The sequence below is a fragment of the Rhinoderma darwinii genome (genome assembly GCF_050947455.1).
Source record: "Rhinoderma darwinii isolate aRhiDar2 chromosome 5 unlocalized genomic scaffold, aRhiDar2.hap1 SUPER_5_unloc_3, whole genome shotgun sequence".
NCBI classification, from domain to species: Eukaryota; Metazoa; Chordata; class Amphibia; order Anura; family Rhinodermatidae; genus Rhinoderma; species Rhinoderma darwinii.
In genome coordinates this window covers 658,321-681,353 of record NW_027461787.1, presented here as the reverse complement: position 1 = coordinate 681,353, position 23,033 = coordinate 658,321, and the positions used below count along the sequence as shown (strand labels likewise).

At 51.8% G+C, this 23,033-nt stretch overlaps 2 protein-coding genes across 2 annotated transcripts in view; one reads left to right on the top strand and one right to left on the bottom strand.

Annotated features, from left to right (window-relative positions):
* Positions 1-20,072, bottom strand: part of ABCF2 (ATP binding cassette subfamily F member 2) — a 30,186-nt gene extending 10,114 nt beyond the window's left edge. The window contains exons 1-6 of the mRNA XM_075847570.1: positions 19,965-20,072; positions 9,304-9,472; positions 8,879-9,091; positions 938-1,120; positions 694-865; positions 521-616 (exon numbers count right to left, since the gene is read on the bottom strand). Coding sequence (XP_075703685.1) covers positions 521-616; positions 694-865; positions 938-1,120; positions 8,879-9,091; positions 9,304-9,442 — 803 coding nt within the window. The 5' untranslated portion in view covers positions 9,443-9,472; positions 19,965-20,072. The remainder of the gene's footprint in view (positions 1-520; positions 617-693; positions 866-937; positions 1,121-8,878; positions 9,092-9,303; positions 9,473-19,964) is intronic.
* A 392-nt stretch (positions 20,073-20,464) lies between these two features.
* Positions 20,465-23,033, top strand: part of CHPF2 (chondroitin polymerizing factor 2) — an 86,656-nt gene continuing 84,087 nt past the window's right edge. Inside the window, exon 1 of the mRNA XM_075847572.1 lies at positions 20,465-21,199. The gene's annotated coding sequence lies outside the window, so the exon portion shown is untranslated. The remainder of the gene's footprint in view (positions 21,200-23,033) is intronic.

Sequence of the window (23,033 nt, the reverse complement as noted above, 5' to 3'; positions counted from 1 at the left end):
TGTCACACCGAGACCCCAGGACAGGAGACTGCACCCGCCTGTCACACCGAGACCCCAGGACAGGAGACTGCACCCGCCTGTCATACCGAGACCCCAGCACAGGAGCCTGCACCCGCCTGTCACACCGAGACCCCAGGACAGGAGACTGCACCCGCCTGTCATACCGAGACCCCAGGACAGGAGACTGCACCCGCCTGTCACACCGAGACCCCAGGACAGGAGACTGCACCCGCCTGTCACACCGAGACCCCAGGACAGGAGACTGCACCCGCCTGTCACACCGAGACCCCAGGACAGGAGACTGCACCCGCCTGTCATACCGAGACCCCAGGACAGGAGACTGCACCCGCCTGTCACACCGAGACCCCAGGACAGGAGACGGCACCCGCCTGTCATATAGGGAGGACTCGGCACCGGTTGCACCCTTCTGCTGCTTTAGGCTGGTGACCTTGCCCTCGTAACTAGACCGTAAGCTCTTGTAGGTCTGACTTTTGTCACCATAGACGGGGCGGATACTCACGACTTCAGCTCCTCCTCCAGCCACACACAGGCCTCCAGATCCAGATGGTTGGTCGGCTCATCGAGAAGTAACATGAATGGGCGGATGAACAGGGCTCTACGGAGAAAAGGGACACATTACCAAATGACCTGTGTGACTGGCCCCAGGCAGTCTGGTCCCCGATCAGAAGTTACCTGGCCAAGGCGACGCGCATCCTCCAGCCTCCACTGAAGTCCTTCAACTTCTTGCGCTGCATGGCCGGGGTGAAGCCGAGTCCATGCAGGATCCGGGACGCCCGCACTTCAGCCTTTGCCGCATCCAGCTCCTCCAGACGCTCGTACAGTTCCAAAAGTTTTTCACACTCCGCTACAAGACAAGCAAGTTTAAGGAGAGGCAGAGGGAGAGGTCAACGAGGACAGACCCTGCCGAGACTCTCACCATCCTCATGTGCCAGCCGCTCGGCTTCCTTCTCCAGCATTGTCCGCTCCGTGTCCACCTCCATCACACAGTGCAGAGCCGTCTTATCGCTGGGGGGCATCTCGCGGGTCAGGTGATAGATGTCAATGTGTTCTGGTATTGGCACCTCGCGTTTCCCCACCGCTGACAGAAGCATAGACTTCCCTGGTGAAGAAGAAGCGCAGGCATGAGAAACGGCCGACCAGCCCTGCCCCCGAGCACCCCGACCAGCCCTGCCCCCGACCAGCCCGGCCCCCGACCAGCCCGGCCCCCGACAAACCCGGCGCCCGACCACCGACAAACCCGGCGCCCGACCAGCCCGGCCCCCGACCAGCCCCCGACAAGCACAGCTCTCCATTGACAAGATCTGCCACACAGCAACAAAGCGGGCACTGAGGGCCCCGGGTGTGACCTTCATGAGAAGCCGCGTGTCAGTGCAGATAATATTCCTACACTCCAAATACAGACCAACATCTGACCACAGCGAGAGCGACACAGAGTTACACTGACCTCCTATGTCAGGATGATGGGAGTGATACATTGTGTGTGATATATGGAGATTAGATGGTGAGCTCCTGGGGTCAGGATGATGGGAGTGATACATGGTGTGTGATATATGGAGATTAGATGGTGAGCTCCTGGGGTCAGGATGATGGGAGTGATACATGGTGTGTGATATATGGAGATTAGATGGTGAGCTCCTGGGGTCAGGATGATGGGAGTGATACATGGTGTGTGATATATGGAGATTAGATGGTGAGCTCCTGGGGTCAGGATGATGGGAGTGATACATGGTGTGTGATATATGGAGATTAGATGGTGAGCTCTTGGGGTCAGGATGATGGGAGTGATACATTGTGTGTGATATATGGAGATTAGATGGTGAGCTCTTGGGGTCAGGGATGATGGGAGTGATACATTGTGTGATATATGGAGATTAGATGGTGAGCTCTTGGGGTCAGGATGATGGGAGTGATACATTGTGTGATATATGGAGATTAGATGGTGAGCTCTTGGGGTCAGGATGATGGGAGTGATACATTGTGTGTGATATATGGAGATTAGATGGTGAGCTCTTGGGGTCAGGGATGATGGGAGTGATACATTGTGTGTGATATATGGAGATTAGATGGTGAGCTCTTGGGGTCAGGATGATGGGAGTGATACATTGTGTGATATATGGAGATTAGATGGTGAGCTCTTGGGGTCAGGATGCTGGGAGTGATACATTGTGTGATATATGGAGATTAGATGGTGAGCTCTTGGGGTCAGGGATGATGGGAGTGATACATTATGTGTGATATATGGAGATTAGATGGTGAGCTCTTGGGGTCATGATGATGGGAGTGATACATTGTGTGATATATGGAGATTAGATGGTGAGCTCTTGGGGTCAGGATGATGGGAGTGATACATTGTGTGTGATATATGGAGATTAGATGGTGAGCTCTTGGGGTCAGGATGATGGGAGTGATACATTGTGTGTGATATATGGAGATTACATGGTGAGCTCTTGGGGTCAGGATGATGGGAGTGATACATTGTGTGGTATATGGAGATTAGATGGTGAGCTCTTGGGGTCAGGGATGATGGGAGTGATACATTGTGTGATATATGGAGATTAGATGGTGAGCTCTTGGGGTCAGGATGATGGGAGTGATACATTATGTGTGATATATGGAGATTAGATGGTGAGCTCTTGGGGTCAGGATGATGGGAGTGATACATTGTGTGTGATATATGGAGATTAGATGGTGAGCTCTTGGGGTCAGGATGATGGGAGTGATACATTGTGTGGTATATGGAGATTAGATGGTGAGCTCTTGGGGTCAGGGATGATGGGAGTGATACATTGTGTGATATATGGAGATTAGATGGTGAGCTCTTGGGGTCAGGATGATGGGAGTGATACATTGTGTGTGATATATGGAGATTAGATTGTGAGCTCTTGGGGTCAGGGATGATGGGAGTGATACATTGTGTGTGATATATGGAGATTAGATGGTGAGCTCTTGGGGTCAGGATGCTGGGAGTGATACATTGTGTGTGATATATGGAGATTAGATGGTGAGCTCTTGGGGTCAGGGATGATGGGAGTGATACATTGTGTGATATATGGAGATTAGATGGTGAGCTCTTGGGGTCAGGATGATGGGAGTGATACATTGTGTGATATATGGAGATTAGATGGTGAGCTCTTGGGGTCAGGATGATGGGAGTGATACATTGTGTGATATATGGAGATTAGATGGTGAGCTCTTGGGGTCAGGATGCTGGGAGTGATACATTGTGTGATATATGGAGATTAGATGGTGAGCTCTTGGGGTCAGGATGATGGGAGTGATACATTGTGTGATATATGGAGATTAGATGGTGAGCTCTTGGGGTCAGGATGATGGGAGTGATACATTGTGTGATATATGGAGATTAGATGGTGAGCTCTTGGGGTCAGGATGATGGGAGTGATACATTGTGTAATATATGGAGATTAGATGGTGAGCTCTTGGGGTCAGGATGATGGGAGTGATAAATTGTGTGTGATATATGGAGATTAGATGGTGAGCTCTTGGGGTCAGGGATGATGGGAGTGATACATTGTGTGGTATATGGAGATTAGATGGTGAGCTCTTGGGGTCAGGATGATGGGAGTGATACATTATGTGTGATATATGGAGATTAGATGGTGAGCTCTTGGGGTCAGGGATGATGGGAGTGATACATTGTGTGATATATGGAGATTAGATGGTGAGCTCTTGGGGTCAGGATGATGGGAGTGATACATTGTGTGATATATGGAGATTAGATGGTGAGCTCTTGGGGTCAGGATGCTGGGAGTGATACATTGTGTGATATATGGAGATTAGATGGTGAGCTCTTGGGGTCAGGATGATGGGAGTGATACATTGTGTGATATATGGAGATTAGATGGTGAGCTCTTGGGGTCAGGATGATGGGAGTGATACATTGTGTGATATATGGAGATTAGATGGTGAGCTCTTGGGGTCAGGATGATGGGAGTGATACATTGTGTAATATATGGAGATTAGATGGTGAGCTCTTGGGGTCAGGATGATGGGAGTGATAAATTGTGTGTGATATATGGAGATTAGATGGTGAGCTCTTGGGGTCAGGGATGATGGGAGTGATACATTGTGTGGTATATGGAGATTAGATGGTGAGCTCTTGGGGTCAGGATGATGGGAGTGATACATTATGTGTGATATATGGAGATTAGATGGTGAGCTCTTGGGGTCAGGGATGATGGGAGTGATACATTGTGTGATATATGGAGATTAGATGGTGAGCTCTTGGGGTCAGGATGATGGGAGTGATACATTGTGTGATATATGGAGATTAGATGGTGAGCTCTTGGGGTCAGAATGATGAGAGTGATACATTATGTGTGATATATGGAGATTAGATGGTGAGCTCTTGGGGTCAGGATGATGGGAGTGATACATTGTGTGTGATATATGGAGATTAGATGGTGAGCTCTTGGGGTCAGGGATGATGGGAGTGATACATTGTGTGTGATATATGGAGATTAGATGGTGAGCTCTTGGGGTCAGGGATGATGGGAGTGATACATTGTGTGATATATGGAGATTAGATGGTGAGCTCTTGGGGTCAGGATGATGGGAGTGATACATTATGTTTGATATATGGAGATTAGATGGTGAGCTCTTGGGGTCAGGGATGATGGGAGTGATACATGGTGTGTGATATATGGAGATTAGATGGTGAGCTCTTGGGGTCAGGATGCTGGGAGTGATACATTGTGTGTGATATATGGAGATTAGATGGTGAGCTCTTGGGGTCAGGGATGATGGGAGTGATACATTGTGTGATATATGGAGATTAGATGGTGAGCTCTTGGGGTCAGGGATGATGGGAGTGATACATTGTGTGATATATGGAGATTAGATGGTGAGCTCTTGGGGTCAGGGATGATGGGAGTGATACATGGTGTGTGATATATGGAGATTAGATGGTGAGCTCTTGGGGTCAGGATGATGGGAGTGATACATGGTGTGGTATATGGAGATTAGATGGTGAGCTCTTGGGCTCAGGATGATGGGAGTGATACATTGTGTGTCATATATGGAGATTAGATTGTGAGCTCTTGGGCTCAGGATGATGGGAGTGATACATTGTGTGATATATGGAGATTAGATGGTGAGCTCTTGGGGTCAGGATGATGGGAGTGATACATTGTGTGTCATATATGGAGATTAGATGGTGAGCTCTTGGGGTCAGGATGATGGGAGTGATACATTGTGTGATATATGGAGATTAGATGGTGAGCTCTTGGGGTCAGGATGATGGGAGTGATACATTGTGTGGTATATGGAGATTAGATGGTGAGCTCCTGGGGTCAGGGATGATGGGAGTGATACATTGTGTGATATATGGAGATTAGATGGTGAGCTCTTGGGGTCAGGATGATGGGAGTGATACATTATGTGTGATATATGGAGATTAGATGGTGAGCTCTTGGGGTCAGGATGATGGGAGTGATACATTGTGTGGTATATGGAGATTAGATGGTGAGCTCTTGGGGTCAGGGATGATGGGAGTGATACATTGTGTGATATATGGAGATTAGATGGTGAGCTCTTGGGGTCAGGATGATGGGAGTGATACATTGTGTGATATATGGAGATTAGATGGTGAGCTCTTGGGGTCAGGGATGATGGGAGTGATACATTATGTGTGATATATGGAGATTAGATGGTGAGCTCTTGGGGTCAGGATGATGGGAGTGATACATTGTGTGTGATATATGGAGATTACATGGTGAGCTCTTGGGGTCAGGATGATGGGAGTGATACATTGTGTGGTATATGGAGATTAGATGGTGAGCTCTTGGGGTCAGGGATGATGGGAGTGATACATTGTGTGATATATGGAGATTAGATGGTGAGCTCTTGGGGTCAGGATGATGGGAGTGATACATTGTGTGATATATGGAGATTAGATGGTGAGCTCTTGGGGTCAGGATGATGGGAGTGATACATTATGTGTGATATATGGAGATTAGATGGTGAGCTCTTGGGGTCAGGATGATGGGAGTGATACATTGTGTGTGATATATGGAGATTAGATGGTGAGCTCTTGGGGTCAGGATGATGGGAGTGATACATTGTGTGGTATATGGAGATTAGATTGTGAGCTCTTGGGGTCAGGATGATGGGAGTGATACATTATGTGTGATATATGGAGATTAGATGGTGAGCTCTTGGGGTCAGGATGATGGGAGTGATACATTGTGTGTGATATATGGAGATTAGATGGTGAGCTCTTGGGGTCAGGATGATGGGAGTGATACATTATGTGTGATATATGGAGATTAGATGGTGAGCTCTTGGGGTCAGGATGATGGGAGTGATACATTGTGTGTGATATATGGAGATTAGATGGTGAGCTCTTGGGGTCAGGATGATGGGAGTGATACATTGTGTGATATATGGAGATTAGATGGTGAGCTCTTGGGGTCAGGATGATGGGAGTGATACATTGTGTGTGATATATGGAGATTAGATGGTGAGCTCTTGGGGTCAAGATGATGGGAGTGATACATTATGTGTGATATATGGAGATTAGATTGTGAGCTCTTGGGGTCAGGATGATGGGAGTGATACATTGTGTGTGATATATGGAGATTAGATGGTGAGCTCTTGGGGTCAGGATGATGGGAGTGATACATTGTGTGTGATATATGGAGATTAGATGGTGAGCTCTTGGGGTCAGGATGATGGGAGTGATACATTGTGTGTGATATATGGAGATTAGATGGTGAGCTCTTGGGGTCAGGGATGATGGGAGTGATACATTGTGTGATATATGGAGATTAGATGGTGAGCTCTTGGGGTCAGGGATGATGGGAGTGACACATTGTGTGATATATGGAGATTAGATGGTGAGCTCTTGGGGTCAGGGATGATGGGAGTGATACATGGTGTGTGATATATGGAGATTAGATGGTGAGCTCTTGGGGTCAGGATGATGGGAGTGATACATGGTGTGGTATATGGAGATTAGATGGTGAGCTCTTGGGGTCAGGGATGATGGGAGTGATACATGGTGTGATATATGGAGATTAGATGGTGAGCTCTTGGGGTCAGGATGATGGGAGTGATACATTATGTGTGATATATGGAGATTAGATGGTGAGCTCTTGGGGTCAGGGATGATGGGAGTGATACATGGTGTGTGATATATGGAGATTAGATGGTGAGCTCTTGGGGTCAGGGATGATGGGAGTGATACATGGTGTGTGATATATGGAGATTAGATGGTGAGCTCTTGGGGTCAGGATGATGGGAGTGATACATTATGTGATATATGGAGATTAGATGTTGAGTTCTTGGGGTCAGGGATGCTGGGAGTGATACATTGTGTGATATATGGAGATTAGATGGTGAGCTCTTGGGGTCAGGATGATGGGAGTGATACATTATGTGTGATATATGGAGATTAGATGGTGAGCTCTTGGGGTCAGGATGATGGGAGTGATACATTGTGTGATATATGGAGATTAGATGGTGAGCTCTTGGGGTCAGGATGATGGGAGTGATACATGGTGTGATATATGGAGATTAGATTGTGAGCTCTTGGGGTCAGGATGATGGGAGTGATACATTGTGTGAGATATGGAGATTAGATGGTGAGCTCTTGGGGTCAGGATGATGGGAGTGATACATTGTGTGATATATGCAGATTAGATGGTGAGCTCTTGGGGTCAGGGATGATGGGAGTGATACATTGTGTGATATATGGAGATTAGATGGTGAGCTCTTGGGGTCAGGGATGATGGGAGTGATACATTGTGTGATATATGGAGATTAGATGGTGAGCTCTTGGGGTCAGGATGATGGGAGTGATACATTATGTGTGATATATGGAGATTAGATGGTGAGCTCTTGGGGTCAGGATGATGGGAGTGATACATTATGTGTGATATATGGAGATTAGATGGTGAGCTCTTGGGGTCAGGATGATGGGAGTGATACATTGTGTGATATATGGAGATTAGATGGTGAGCTCTTGGGGTCAGGGATGATGGGAGTGATACATTGTGTGTGATATATGGAGATTAGATGGTGAGCTCTTGGGGTCAGGATGATGGGAGCGATACATTGTGTGTGATATATGGAGATTAGATGGTGAGCTCTTGGGGTCAGGATGATGGGAGTGATACATTGTGTGATATATGGAGATTAGATGGTGAGCTCTTGGGGTCAGGATGATGGGAGTGATACATTGTGTGTGATATATGGAGATTAGATGGTGAGCTCTTGGGGTCAGGATGATGGGAGTGATACATTGTGTGATATATGGAGATTAGATGGTGAGCTCTTGGGGTCAGGATGATGGGAGTGATACATTGTGTGATATATGGAGATTAGATGGTGAGCTCTTGGGGTCAGGGATGATGGGAGTGATACATTGTGTGTGATATATGGAGATTAGATGGTGAGCTCTTGGGGTCAGGGATGATGGGAGTGATACATTGTGTGATATATGGAGATTAGATGGTGAGCTCTTGGGGTCAGGATGATGGGAGTGATACATTGTGTGATATATGGAGATTAGATGGTGAGCTCTTGGGGTCAGGATGATGGAAGTGATACATTATGTGTGATATATGGAGATTAGATGGTGAGCTCTTGGGGTCAGGATGCTGGGAGTGATACATTGTGTGTGATATATGCAGATTAGATGGTGAGCTCTTGGGGTCAGGATGCTGGGAGTGATACATGGTGTGGTATATGGAGATTAGATGGTGAGCTCTTGGGGTCAGGATGATGGGAGTGATACATTGTGTGATATATGGAGATTAGATGGTGAGCTCTTGGGGTCAGGATGCTGGGAGTGATACATGGTGTGGTATGTGACCCCCATGACGTCCCCCCTCCTCACCTGTCCCGTTGAGGCCGATGAGTCCGTATCTGCGGCCGGAGTTCAGCTCCACGGTGGTGTCGTTCAGCAGCTCTTGTCCATGGAAGGTCAGTGACGTGTTGATGATGTGAACGTCCGTGCTGTTTGGGTGGGAGGCCAGGACACCGGTGACCGCCCGGGCCTCGGCCTTCCGAATCTCAAACTCCTCCATCTGACAGGTAACGTCATCCACATCTACAGAGAAGAAACATCAGAGAACTAAACCCCCAGAAGATCAACACTCCTCCTAAAATACTCTGTGCTGCTGCACTCCTTCCACTATGCCAGTCTGTGACCTTCCACAAGATCAGCACAATCCTCTCCTGAAATACTCTGTGCTGCCGAGATTCCCCACTCAACAGCATGTTGATGACCATGTGGTTAGTGCAATATTTAGGAGGACTGACCAGGGGTTGAAGTGCCATTGGCTGACTGTGACTCCGCCTCCTCGCCAGCAGCGTCTCCATTCTCTTTCTTGGGTCTCTGACGAGCCTTGGCCGCCTCCTTCTTCTTGGCAGCTTTTTTCTTTGCAAGGTCAGACGGCATGACTATAGATGACGGGGTCACAGCGGGGGCCTGGAGAGAGAGGAGGAAGAGGATGGGGGGCTCCATATACCAAGACGGGGGAGACAAGGAAATAACACAAACAACAGTTATAACTCCAAAGCTTCATGTCCGGCCTCAACACGTCCGTCAGCGCCAGCCCGGAACCTCATATATATCCTGCAGCGCCAGCCCGGAACCTCATATATATCCTGCAGCGCCAGCCCGGGACCTCATATATATCCTGCAGCGCCAGCCCGGGACCTCATATATCCAGCAGCGCCAGCCCGGAACCTCATATATATCCTGCAGCGCCAGCCCGGGACCTCATATATATCCTGCAGCGCCAGCCCGGGACCTCATATATATCCTGCAGCGCCAGCCCGGGACCTCATATATCCGGCAGCGCCAGCCCGGGACCTCATATATCCTGCAGCGCCAGCCCGGGACCTCATATATCCGGCAGCGCCAGCCCGGGACCTCATATATATCCTGCAGCGCCAGCCCGGGACCTCATATATATCCTGCAGCGCCAGCCCGGGACCTCATATATATCCTGCAGCGCCAGCCCGGGACCTCATATATATCCGGCAGCGCCAGCCCGGGACCTCATATATATCCGGCAGCGCCAGCCCGGGACCTCATATATCCGGCAGCGCCAGCCCGGGACCTCATATATCCTGCAGCGCCAGCCCGGGACCTCATATATCCTGCAGCGCCAGCCCGGGACCTCATATATATCCGGCAGCGCCAGCCCGGGACCTCATATATATCCTGCAGCGCCAGCCCGGGACCTCATATATATCCTGCAGCGCCAGCCCGGAACCTCATATATATCCTGCAGCGCCAGCCCGGGACCTCATATATATCCTGCAGCGCCAGCCCGGGACCTCATATATATCCTGCAGCGCCAGCCCGGGACCTCATATATATCCTGCAGCGCCAGCCCGGGACCTCATATATCCGGCAGCGCCAGCCCGGGACCTCATATATATCCTGCACCGCCAGCCCGGAACCTCACATATATCCAGCACCGCCAGCCCGGAACCTCATATATCCTGCAGCGCCAGCCCGGAACCTCATATATCCTGCAGCGCCAGCCCGGAACCTCATATATCCTGCAGCGCCAGCCCGGAAAGTCATATATCCTGCAGCGCCAGCCCGGAACCTCACATATATCCAGCAGCGCCGGCCTGGAACCTCATACATATCCGTCAGCCCGGAACCTCATACATATCCGTCAGCCCGGTACCTCATACATATCCGTCAGCCCGGAACCTCATACATATCCGTCAGCCCGGAACCTCATACATATCCGTCAGCCCGGTACCTCATACATATCCGTCAGCCCGGAACCTCATACATATCCGTCAGCCCGGAACCTCATACATATCCGTCAGCCCGGAACCTCATACATATCCGTCAGCCCGGTACCTCATACATATCCACCCCCCCGGTGTGTAACATCCGGCACCCCCCAACCCGGTGTGTAACATCCGGCACCCCACCACCCGGTGTACGACATCCGGCACCCCCCCACCCGGTGTACGACATCCGGCACCCCCCCCCCCCCCCCGGTGTGTAACATCTGGCACCCCCCCACCCGGTGTGTAACATCTGGCACCCCCCCACCCGGTGTGTAACATCCGGCACCCCCCCCACCCGGTGTGTAACATCCGGCACCCCCCCCACCCGGTGTGTAACATCCGGCACCCCCCCACCCGGTGTGTAACATCCGGCACCCCCCCACCCGGTGTGTAACATCCGGCACCCCCCCACCCGGTGTATAACATCCGGCACCCCTCCCACCCTGTGTATAACATCCGGCACCCCCCCCCCACCCGGTGTATAACATCCGGCACCCCCCCCACCCGGTGTATAACATCCGGCACCCCCCCCCCCACCCGGTGTATAACATCCGGCACCCCCCCCACCCGGTGTATAACATCCGGCACTCGCCCTGTGGTCACGTTACTGACATCAGTGGCAGGACGGGTCGTGGTAAAGACATCAGTGACCTCCAGCGCGGTCCTGTAATAGGACGTCAACGGGGAACACGACAGTTCCGGAAAGGTCTCCCCCCCCTGATCCCGAGGACGCTGTGTTAACAGCGAAACATGTCGGGGGGGCTATACTCTATCTTTTAATCAGCCAGATCTTGTTACGATACATTGAGGCTGAGCCGTCTGCAGCTGCTGGCCTGTCATATTCAATATCAATTCACTGACACTCTGTCCGGCACATAGAGAAGCGTCACTCCACAGAACATGAAGGGAGACGCTGAACTAACACTGGCTGGACATGTCTGTGCTCATTCTACATCTCCTCATGGACACCTTCACTGGGAAAATAAGAAAAGGTCGATTTTAATTTAACATATTTGTTAGTGGCTGGGAAATTTGGCTTCTTGGTGTGCCTTGGCACATTTGTTCCCTTTTGTATTCGCTATCTGCCTGCCAACCACTAGAGTGACGCTTCTCTATGTGACGTGTTCTGTGGAGTGACGCTTCTCTATGTGACGTGTTCTGTGGAGTGACGCTTCTCTATGTGACGTGTTCTGTGGAGTGACGCTTCTCTATGTGACGTGTTCTGTGGAGTGACGCTTCTCTATGTGACGTGTTCTGTGGAGTGACGCTTCTCTATTTGACGTGTTCTGTGGAGTGACGCTTCTCTATGTGACGTGTTCTGTGGAGTGACGCTTCTCTATGTGTCGTGTTCTGTGGAGTGACGCTTCTCTATGTGACGTGTTCTGTGGAGTGACGCTTCTCTATGTGACGTGTTCTGTGGAGTGACGCTTCTCTATGTGACGTGTTCTGTGGAGTGACGCTTCTCTATGAGACGTGTTCTGTGGAGTGACGCTTCTCTATGTGACGTGTTCTGTGGAGTGACGCTTCTCTATGTGACGTGTTCTGTGGGGTGACGCTTCTCCATGTGACGTGTTCTGTGGGGTGACGCTTCTCTATATGGCGTGTTCTGCGGAGTGACGCTTCTCTATATGACGTGTTCTGCGGAGTGACTCTTCTCTATGTGACGTGTTCTGCGGAGTGACTCTTCTCTATGTGACGTGTTCTGCGGAGTGACGCTTCTCTATGTGACGTGTTCTGCGGAGTGACGCTTCTCTATGTGACGTGTTCTGCGGAGTGACTCTTCTCTATGTGACGTGTTCTGCGGAGTGACGCTTCTCTATGTGACGTGTTCTGCGGAGTGACGCTTCTCTATGTGACGTGTTCTGCGGAGTGACTCTTCTCTATGTGACGTGTTCTGCGGAGTGACGCTTCTCTATGTGACGTGTTCTGCGGAGTGACGCTTCTCTATGTGACGTGTTCTGCGGAGTGACGCTTCTCTATCTGGCGTGTTCTGTGGAGTGACGCTTCTCTATGTGACGTGTTCTGTGGAGTGACGCTTCTCTATGTGACGTGTTCTGTGGAGTGACGCTTCTCTATGTGACGTGTTCTGTGGAGTGACGCTTCTCTATGTGACGTGTTCTGTGGAGTGACGCTTCTCTATGTGGCGTGTTCTGTGGAGTGACGCTTCTCTGTGACGTGTTCTGTGGAGTGACGCTTCTCTATGTGACGTGTTCTGTGGAGTGACGCTTCTCTATGTGACGTGTTCTGTGGAGTTACGCTTCTCTATGTGACGTGTTCTGTGGAGTGACGCTTCTCTATGTGACGTGTTCTGTGGAGTGACGCTTCTCTGTGACGTGTTCTGTGGAGTGACGCTTCTCTATGTGACGTGTTCTGTGGAGTGACGCTTCTCTATGTGACGTGTCCTGCGGAGTGACGCTTCTCTATGTGACGTGTCCTGCGGAGTGACGCTTCTCTATGTGACGTGTTCTGCGGAGTGACGCTTCTCTATGTGACGTGTTCTGCGGAGTGACGCTTCTCTATGTGACGTGTTCTGCGGAGTGACGCTTCTCTATGTGACGTGTTCTGCGGAGTGACGCTTCTCTATGTGACGTGTTCTGCGGAGTGACGCTTCTCTATGTGACGTGTTCTGCGGAGTGACGCTTCTCTATGTGACGTGTTCTGCGGAGTGACGCTTCTCTATGTGACGTGTTCTGCGGAGTGACGCTTCTCTATGTGACGTGTTCTGTGGAGTGACGCTTCTCTATGTGACGTGTTCTGTGGAGTGACGCTTCTCTATGTGACGTGTTCTGTGGAGTGACGCTTCTCTATGTGACGTGTTCTGTGGAGTGACGCTTCTCTATGTGACGTGTTCTGTGGAGTGACGCTTCTCTATGTGACGTGTTCTGTGGAGTGACGCTTCTCTATGTGACGTGTTCTGTGGAGTGACGCTTCTCTATGTGACGTGTTCTGTGGAGTGACGCTTCTCTATGTGACGTGTTCTGTGGAGTGACGCTTCTCTATGTGACGTGTTCTGTGGAGTGACGCTTCTCTATGTGGCGTGTTCTGTGGAGTGACGCTTCTCTATGTGGCGTGTTCTGTGGAGTGACGCTTCTCTATGTGGTGTGTTCTGCGGAGTGACGCTTCTCTATGTGACGTGTTCTGCGGAGTGACGCTTCTCTATGTGACGTGTTCTGCGGAGTGACGCTTCTCTGTGACGTGTTCTGCGGAGTGACGCTTCTCTCTGTGACGTGTTCTGCGGAGTGACGCTTCTCTGTGACGTGTTCTGCGGAGTGACGCTTCTCTATGTGACGTGTTCTGCGGAGTGACGCTTCTCTATGTGACGTGTTCTGTGGAGTGACGCTTCTCTATATGACGTGTTCTGTGGAGTGACGCTTCTCTATGTGACGTGTTCTGTGGAGTGACGCTTCTCTATATGACGTGTTCTGTGGAGTGACGCTTCTCTATGAGACGTGTTCTGTGGAGTGACGCTTCTCTATATGACGTGTTCTGTGGAGTGACGCTTCTCTATGTGACGTGTTCTGTGGAGTGACGCTTCTCTGTGACGTGTTCTGCGGAGTGACGCTTCTCTGTGACGTGTTCTGCGGAGTGACGCTTCTCTCTGTGACGTGTTCTGCGGAGTGACGCTTCTCTGTGACGTGTTCTGCGGAGTGACGCTTCTCTATGTGACGTGTTCTGCGGAGTGACGCTTCTATATGTGACGTGTTCTGTGGAGTGACGCTTCTCTATATGACGTGTTCTGTGGAGTGACGCTTCTCTATGAGACGTGTTCTGTGGAGTGACGCTTCTCTATGAGACGTGTTCTGTGGAGTGACGCTTCTCTATGAGACGTGTTCTGTGGAGTGACGCTTCTCTATGAGACGTGTTCTGTGGAGTGACGCTTCTCTATGTGACGTGTTCTGTGGAGTGACGCTTCTCTATGTGACGTGTTCTGTGGAGTGACGCTTCTCTATGTGACGTGTTCTGTGGAGTGACGCTTCTCTATGACGTGTTCTGTGGAGTGACGCTTCTCTATGTGACGTGTTCTGTGGAGTGACGCTTCTCTATGTGACGTGTTCTGTGGAGTGACGCTTCTCTATGTGACGTGTTCTGTGGAGTGACGCTTCTCTATGTGACGTGTTCTGTGGAGTGACGCTTCTCTATGTGGCGTGTTCTCTGGAGTGACGCTTCTCTATGTGACGTGTTCTGTGGAGTGACGCTTCTCTATGTGACGTGTTCTGTGGAGTGACGCTTCTCTATGTGACGTGTTCTGTGGAGTGACGCTTCTCTATGTGACGTGTTCTGTGGAGTGACGCTTCTCTATGTGACGTGTTCTGTGGAGTGACGCTTCTCTATGTGACGTGTTCTGTGGAGTGACGCTTCTCTATGTGACGTGTTCTGTGGAGTGACGCTTCTCTATGTGACGTGTTCTGTGGAGTGACGCTTCTCTATGAGACGTGTTCTGTGGAGTGACGCTTCTCTATGAGACGTGTTCTGTGGAGTGACGCTTCTCTATGTGACGTGTTCTGCGGAGTGACGCTTCTCTATATGACGTGTTCTGCGGAGTGACGCTTCTCTATGAGACGTGTTCTGCGGAGTGACGCTTCTCTATGTGACGTGTTCTGCGGAGTGACGCTTCTCTATGTGGCGTGTTCTCTGGAGTGACGCTTCTCTATGTGGCGTGTTCTCTGGAGTGACGCTTCTCTATGTGACGTGTTCTGTGGAGTGACGCTTCTCTATGTGACGTGTTCTGTGGAGTGACGCTTCTCTATGTGACGTGTTCTGTGGAGTGACGCTTCTCTATGTGACGTGTTCTGTGGGGTGACGCTTCTCTATGTGACGTGTTCTGTGGAGTGACGCTTCTCTATGTGACGTGTTCTGTGGAGTGACGCTTCTCTATGTGACGTGTTCTGTGGAGTGACGCTTCTCTATGTGACGTGTTCTGTGGAGTGACTCTTCTCTATATGACGTGTTCTGTGGAGTGACGCTTCTCTATGTGACGTGTTCTGTGGAGTGACGCTTCTCTATGTGACGTGTTCTGTGGAGTGACGCTTCTCTATGTGACGTGTTCTGTGGAGTGACGCTTCTCTATGTGACGTGTTCTGTGGAGTGACGCTTCTCTATATGACGTGTTCTGTGGAGTGACGCTTCTCTATGACGTGTTCTGTGGAGTGACGCTTCTCTATGTGACGTGTTCTGTGGAGTGACGCTTCTCTATGTGACGTGTTCTGTGGAGTGACGCTTCTCTATGTGACGTGTTCTGTGGAGTGACGCTTCTCTATGTGACGTGTTCTGTGGAGTGACGCTTCTCTATGTGACGTGTTCTGTGGAGTGACGCTTCTCTATATGACGTGTTCTGTGGAGTGACGCTTCTCTATGTGACGTGTTCTGTGGAGTGACGCTTCTCTATATGACGTGTTCTGTGGAGTGACGCTTCTCTCTGTGACGTGTTCTGTGGAGTGACGCTTCTCTATGCGGCGTGTTCTGTGGAGTGACGCTTCTCTATGAGACGTGTTCTGTGGAGTGACGCTTCTCTATGTGACGTGTTCTGTGGAGTGACGCTTCTCTATGTGACGTGTTCTGTGGAGTGACGCTTCTCTATGTGACGTGTTCTGTGGAGTGACGCTTCTCTATGTGACGTGTTCTGTGGAGTGACGCTTCTCTATGTGACGTGTTCTGTGGAGTGACGCTTCTCTATGTGACGTGTTCTGTGGAGTGACGCTTCTCTATGTGACGTGTTCTCTGGAGTGACGCTTCTCTATGTGACGTGTTCTGTGGAGTGACGCTTCTCTATGTGACGTGTTCTGTGGAGTGACGCTTCTCTATGTGACGTGTTCTGTGGAGTGACGCTTCTCTATGTGACGTGTTCTGTGGAGTGACGCTTCTCTATGTGACGTGTTCTGTGGAGTGACGCTTCTCTATGTGACGTTTATTACCGATCCCGTGGATAAGTCATAAATGTCCCTGATGGGAAAACCCCTTTAACCCTTTGGAGACGGACAATTTCAGTTTTTTTATTTTTTCTTCTCCGCCTTCCAAAAGCCATAACTTTTGTTATTTTGTCGACATTTTGGGATCGGGGCTGTTTATTTGCGGGACAAGTTGTCGTTTTTCATGGCACCGTTTATTGTTCCGCATAATGTACTGGGAAGCTGAAAAAAAATTATTTGTGGCGAGAAATGGGAAACAAACAGCGATTACGCCATTTTTTGGGGTCTTTTGTTTTTACGGCGTCCATCAGGCGGTAGAAACTACATGTGCACCTTATTCTACCGGCCGATACCAAATTTATGTGTTTTGTGTTACCACTTTTTAAAAAAAAAAAATTGACCGCAGCATTAAAAGCGTAAAACAGGCGGAAGCAAAGGGAACTCCAATTACAACGCAGCCGCCCCCCGCCGAGTGTGGAGCGCACTCAATACCTCCCCTCAAATCTCAGTAATAGTACGTCGTATGTCGCCAAGGGGTCAATCCCCCCCAGTCTCCTATCTCACCCCCGCCCTCCTCTCTCACCCCCGGCCTCCCCCCGCCATCCTATCTCACCCCGTTCTCCTCCTCGCTCCCGTCTTTCCCCCGTTCTCCTCCTCCTCGCTCCCGTCTTTCCCCCGTTCTCCTCCTCCTCCTCCTCGCTCCCGTCTTTCCCCCGTTCTTCTCCTCCTCCTCGCTCCCGTCTTTCCCCCGTTCTTCTCCTCCTCCTCGCTCCCGTCTTTCCCCCGTTCTTCTCCTCCTCGCTCCAGTCTTTCCCCCGTTCTTCTCCTCCTCCTCGCTCCCGTCTTTCCCCCGTTCTCCTCCTCCTCCTCCTCCCGTCTTTCCCCCGTTCTTCTCCTCCTCCTCGCTCCCGTCTTTCCCCCGTTCTCCCCCTCGCTCCCGTCTTTCCCCCGTTCTCCCCCTCGCTCCCGTCTTTCCCCCGTTCTTCTTCTCCTCCTCCCGTCTTTCCCCCGTTCTCCTCCTCCTCGCTCCCGTCTTTCCCCCGTCCTCCTCCTCCTCGCTCCCCTCTTTCCCCCGTTCTCCTCCTCGCTCCCCTCTTTCCCCCGTTCTCCTCCTCCTCGCTCCCGTCTTTCCCCCGTCCTCCTCCTCGCTCCCGTCTTTCCCCCGTTCTCCTCCTCGCTCCCGTCTTTCCCCCGTTCTCCTCCTCCTCCTCGCTCCCGTCTTTCCCCCGTTCTCCTCGCTCCCGTCTTTCCCCCGTTCTCCTCCTCCTCGCTCCCGTCTTTCCCCCGTCCTCCTCCTCGCTCCAGTCTTTCCCCCGTTCTCCTCCTCCTCGCTCCCGTCTTTCCCCCGTCCTCCTCCTCGCTCCCGTCTTTCCCCCGTCCTCCTCCTCGCTCCCGTCTTTCCCCCGTTCTCCCCCTCGCTCCCGTCTTTCCCCCGTTCTTCTTCTCCTCCTCCCGTCTTTCCCCCGTTCTCCCCCTCGCTCCCCTCTTTCCCCCGTTCTCCTCCTCCCGTCTTTCCCCCGTTCTCCCCCTCGCTGCCGTCTTTCCCCCGTTCTCCCCCTCGCTGCCGTCTTTCCCCCGTTCTCCTCCTCCCGTCTTTCCCCCGTTCTCCTCCTCCTCGCTCCCGTCTTTCCCCCGTCCTCCTCCTCCTCGCTCCCCTCTTTCCCCCGTTCTCCTCCTCGCTCCCCTCTTTCCCCCGTTCTCCTCCTCCTCGCTCCCGTCTTTCCCCCGTTCTCCTCCTCCTCCTCCTCCTCCCGTCTTTCCCCCGTTCTCCTCCTCCTCCTCGCTCCCGTCTTTCCCCCGTTCTCCTCCTCCTCGCTCCCGTCTTTCCCCCGTTCTCCTCCTCCTCGCTCCCGTCTTTCCCCCGTTCTCCTCCCCCTCGCTCCCGTCTTTCCCCCGTTCTCCCCCTCGCTGCCGTCTTTCCCCCGTTCTCCCCCTCGCTGCCGTCTTTCCCCCGTTCTCCTCCTCCCGTCTTTCCCCCGTTCTCCTCCTCCTCGCTCCCGTCTTTCCCCCGTCCTCCTCCTCCTCGCTCCCCTCTTTCCCCCGTTCTCCTCCTCGCTCCCCTCTTTCCCCCGTTCTCCTCCTCCTCGCTCCCGTCTTTCCCCCGTCCTCCTCCTCGCTCCCGTCTTTCCCCCGTTCTCCTCCTCCTCCTCCTCCTCCCGTCTTTCCCCCGTTCTCCTCCTCCTCCTCGCTCCCGTCTTTCCCCCGTTCTCCTCCTCCTCGCTCCCGTCTTTCCCCCGTTCTCCTCCTCCTCGCTCCCGTCTTTCCCCCGTTCTCCTCCCCCTCGCTCCCGTCTTTCCCCCGTCCTCCTCCTCGCTCCCGTCTTTCCCCCGTTCTTCTTCTCCTCCTCCCGTCTTTCCCCCGTTCTCCCCCTCGCTCCCCTCTTTCCCCCGTTCTCCTCCTCCCGTCTTTCCCCCGTTCTCCCCCTCGCTGCCGTCTTTCCCCCGTTCTCCTCCTCCCGTCTTTCCCCCGTCCTCCTCCTCCTCGCTCCCCTCTTTCCCCCGTTCTCCTCCTCGCTCCCCTCTTTCCCCCGTTCTCCTCCTCCTCGCTCCCGTCTTTCCCCCGTTCTCCTCCTCCTCGCTCCCGTCTTTCCCCCGTCCTCCTCCTCGCTCCCGTCTTTCCCCCGTCCTCCTCCTCGCTCCCGTCTTTCCCCCGTCCTCCTCCTCCTCCCGTCTTTCCCCCGTCCTCCTCCTCCTCCCGTCTTTCCCCCGTTCTCCTCCTCCTCGCTCCCGTCTTTCCCCCGTTCTCCTCCTCCTCGCTCCCGTCTTTCCCCCGTTCTCCTCCTCGCTCCCGTCTTTCCCCCGTTCTCCTCCTCGCTCCCGTCTTTCCCCCGTTCTCCTCCTCCTCGCTCCCGTCTTCCTCCTCCTCGCTCCCGTCTTTCCCCCGTCCTCCTCCTCGCTCCCGTCTTTCCCCCGTTCTCCTCCTCGCTCCCGTCTTTCCCCCGTTCTCCTCCTCCTCGCTCCCGTCTTTCCCCCGTTCTCCTCCTCCTCGCTCCCGTCTTTCCCCCGTTCTCCTCCTCCTCGCTCCCGTCTTTCCCCCGTTCTCCTCCTCCTCCTCCCGTCTTTCCCCCGTTCTCCTCCTCCTCGCTCCCGTCTTTCCCCCGTCCTCCTCCTCCTCGCTCCCGTCTTTCCCCCGTCCTCCTCCTCCTCGCTCCCGTCTTTCCCCCGTCCTCCTCCTCGCTCCCGTCTTTCCCCCGTCCTCCTCCTCGCTCCCGTCTTTCCCCCGTTCTCCTCGGTTTCTCAGGCCGCTGCTTACCTCTCACCGCGTCTCCCGGTATCTGCCTCACACTCTTCCCCACGTGTCGCCGGCTCCACGTCCAATAGGAGCTCTCTTTACTGCGATGCCGGTGGGGCGAGTTTAGAGCGTAATGGAAGTTGTAGTTTTCAAATAGCAATTACAGTAGAAAATTATCACAACAGCACTACACTTCCCAGCGTGCACTACGACGATTGACCGCAACTCAATCACTGGGGGCGTGCACAAACTGACGTCACATAGGCAAAAAAATAATAATAATTATGGAGCTGTACGAGCCTCCACGTCACGTGACTCTCCCGTGTGAGGTAATGCGGTCAGATTGCGAGGAAATGGGTGTGGCCAAGCAGCCGGGAAAGGGGTGTGGCTTAAACGGAAGCCGGGAAATGGGTGTGGCTTAAACAAAGGGCGGGAAACAGGAAGTAGTGAGGAAATAAATAAATCTACACACAATTGAGATACAACAAGAAGAAGGAAAAGTGTTGTAATTGTGGAGCTCACAGGATGGATAGATATGTTAATGATATGTTAATGATATGTTAATAATAAAAAGGAAAACAAAATATTCCAAAATAAATCCATGGTGATTTATTGAGCATGGAGTGTGAGCGGCACGCGCCGTCCTCTCCGCGCCTCGGCAGCGATCACTGAGGTAATTAATGGCTGTCTGAGGAATGTTCTGCCACGCGGAATGCAGCTGGACACACAAATCATCAGGATTGGCTGCTGTCCGCGCCCTTTACAATCGCCGGCCCACGACGTCCTAGATGTGCTCGCTGGGAGACGCGGACGCCCAGGCCCCGCCGGCCGCTCACAGTAACACCAGCAACATGCTGCCTGGCGGTGTCCTGGAGGAATACGGCTCCTGGGACACTGGAGAAATGTCCGCACCACCGGATCCATGTAACGCCGTGCTGATAGTGTAATGAAGACCCGAGGGTCCTGCTCCCGTACATTATACCACCCCATAATCCAGAGACTAGGACCGGTGCGGCGGCCCCGTGTGAAGGCCTCTTCATGGCATTGTCCACGTGGTCTCCAGATCAATCTCCGGATAACGTTGTGTCCGAGACAGAAGCGGAACCCATCGCTGAAGAGGATCGACCTCCATCCCAGCCCCATCACCGTCTTCCTCCGCACCAGGATCGCCTATGAGAGCGGTGACGACTGATCAATGGAACATCTATAGCGGGACGTCCGGCCGTAGCCCAATGTCCTGCAAACGTTCTCTGGAGGTGTATACATGTGCTGTGTCCGGAGGTGTATACATGTGCTGTGTCCGGAGGTGTATACATGTGCTGTGTCTGTTCTCTGGAGGTGTATACATGTGTTGTGTCTGTTCTCTGGAGGTGTATACATGTACTGTGTCTGTTCTCTGGAGGTGTATACATGTGTTGTGTCTGTTCTCTGGAGGTGTATACATGTGCTGTGTCTGTTCTCTGGAGGTGTATACATGTGCTGTGTCTGTTCTCTGGAGGTGTATACATGTACTGTCTGTTCTCTGGAGGTGTATACATGTGCTGTGTCTGGAGGTGTATACATGTGCTGTGTCTGTTCTCTGGAGGTGTATACATGTGTTGTGTCTGTTCTCTGGAGGTGTATACATGTGCTGTGTCTGTTCTCTGGAGGTGTATACATGTACTGTGTCTGTTCTCTGGAGGTGTATACATGTGCTGTGTCTGGAGGTGTATACATGTGCTGTGTCTGTTCTCTGGAGGTGTATACATGTGTTGTGTCTGTTCTCTGGAGGTGTATACATGTACTGTGTCTGTTCTCTGGAGGTGTATACATGTACTGTGTCCGGAGGTGTATACATGTGCTGTGTCTGTTCTCTGGAGGTGTATACATGTGCTGTGTCTGTTCTCTGGAGGTGTATACATGTGCTGTGTCCGGAGGTGTATACATGTACTGTGTCTGTTCTCCGGAGGTGTATACATGTGCTGTGTCTGTTCTCTGGAGGTGTATACATGTGTTGTGTCTGTTCTCTGGAGGTGTATACATGTGCTGTGTCTGGAGGTGTATACATGTACTGTGTCTGTTCTCTGGAGGTGTATACATGTGCTGTGTCTGTTCTCTGGAGGTGTATACATGTACTGTGTCTGTTCTCTGGAGGTGTATACATGTGCTGTGTCTGGAGGTGTATACATGTGCTGTGTCTGTTCTCTGGAGGTGTATACATGTGCTGTGTCTGTTCTCTGGAGGTGTATACATGTACTGTGTCTGTTCTCTGGAGGTGTATACATGTGCTGTGTCTGGAGGTGTATACATGTGCTGTGTCTGTTCTCTGGAGGTGTATACATGTGCTGTGTCTGTTCTCTGGAGGTGTATACATGTGCTGTGTCTGTTCTCTGGAGGTGTATACATGTACTGTGTCTGTTCTCTGGAGGTGTATACATGTGCTGTGTCTGTTCTCTGGAGGTGTATACATGTACTGTCTGTTCTCTGGAGGTGTATACATGTGCTGTGTCTGTTCTCTGGAGGTGTATACATGTGCTGTGTCTGTTCTCTGGAGGTGTATACATGTGCTGTGTCTGTTCTCTGGAGGTGTATACATGTGCTGTGTCTGTTCTCTGGAGGTGTATACATGTACTGTGTCTGTTCTCTGGAGGTGTATACATGTGCTGTGTCTGGAGGTGTATACATGTGCTGTGTCTGTTCTCTGGAGGTGTATACATGTGCTGTGTCTGTTCTCTGGAGGTGTATACATGTACTGTGTCTGTTCTCTGGAGGTGTATACATGTGCTGTGTCTGGAGGTGTATACATGTGCTGTGTCTGTTCTCTGGAGGTGTATACATGAGCTGTGTCTGTTCTCTGGAGGTGTATACATGTGCTGTGTCTGTTCTCTGGAGGTGTATACATGTGCTGTGTCTGTTCTCTGGAGGTGTATACATGTACTGTGTCTGTTCTCTGGAGGTGTATACATGTGCTGTGTCTGTTCTCTGGAGGTGTATACATGTACTGTCTGTTCTCTGGAGGTGTATACATGTGCTGTGTCTGTTCTCTGGAGGTGTATACATGTGCTGTGTCTGTTCTCTGGAGGTGTATACATGTGCTGTGTCTGGAGGTGT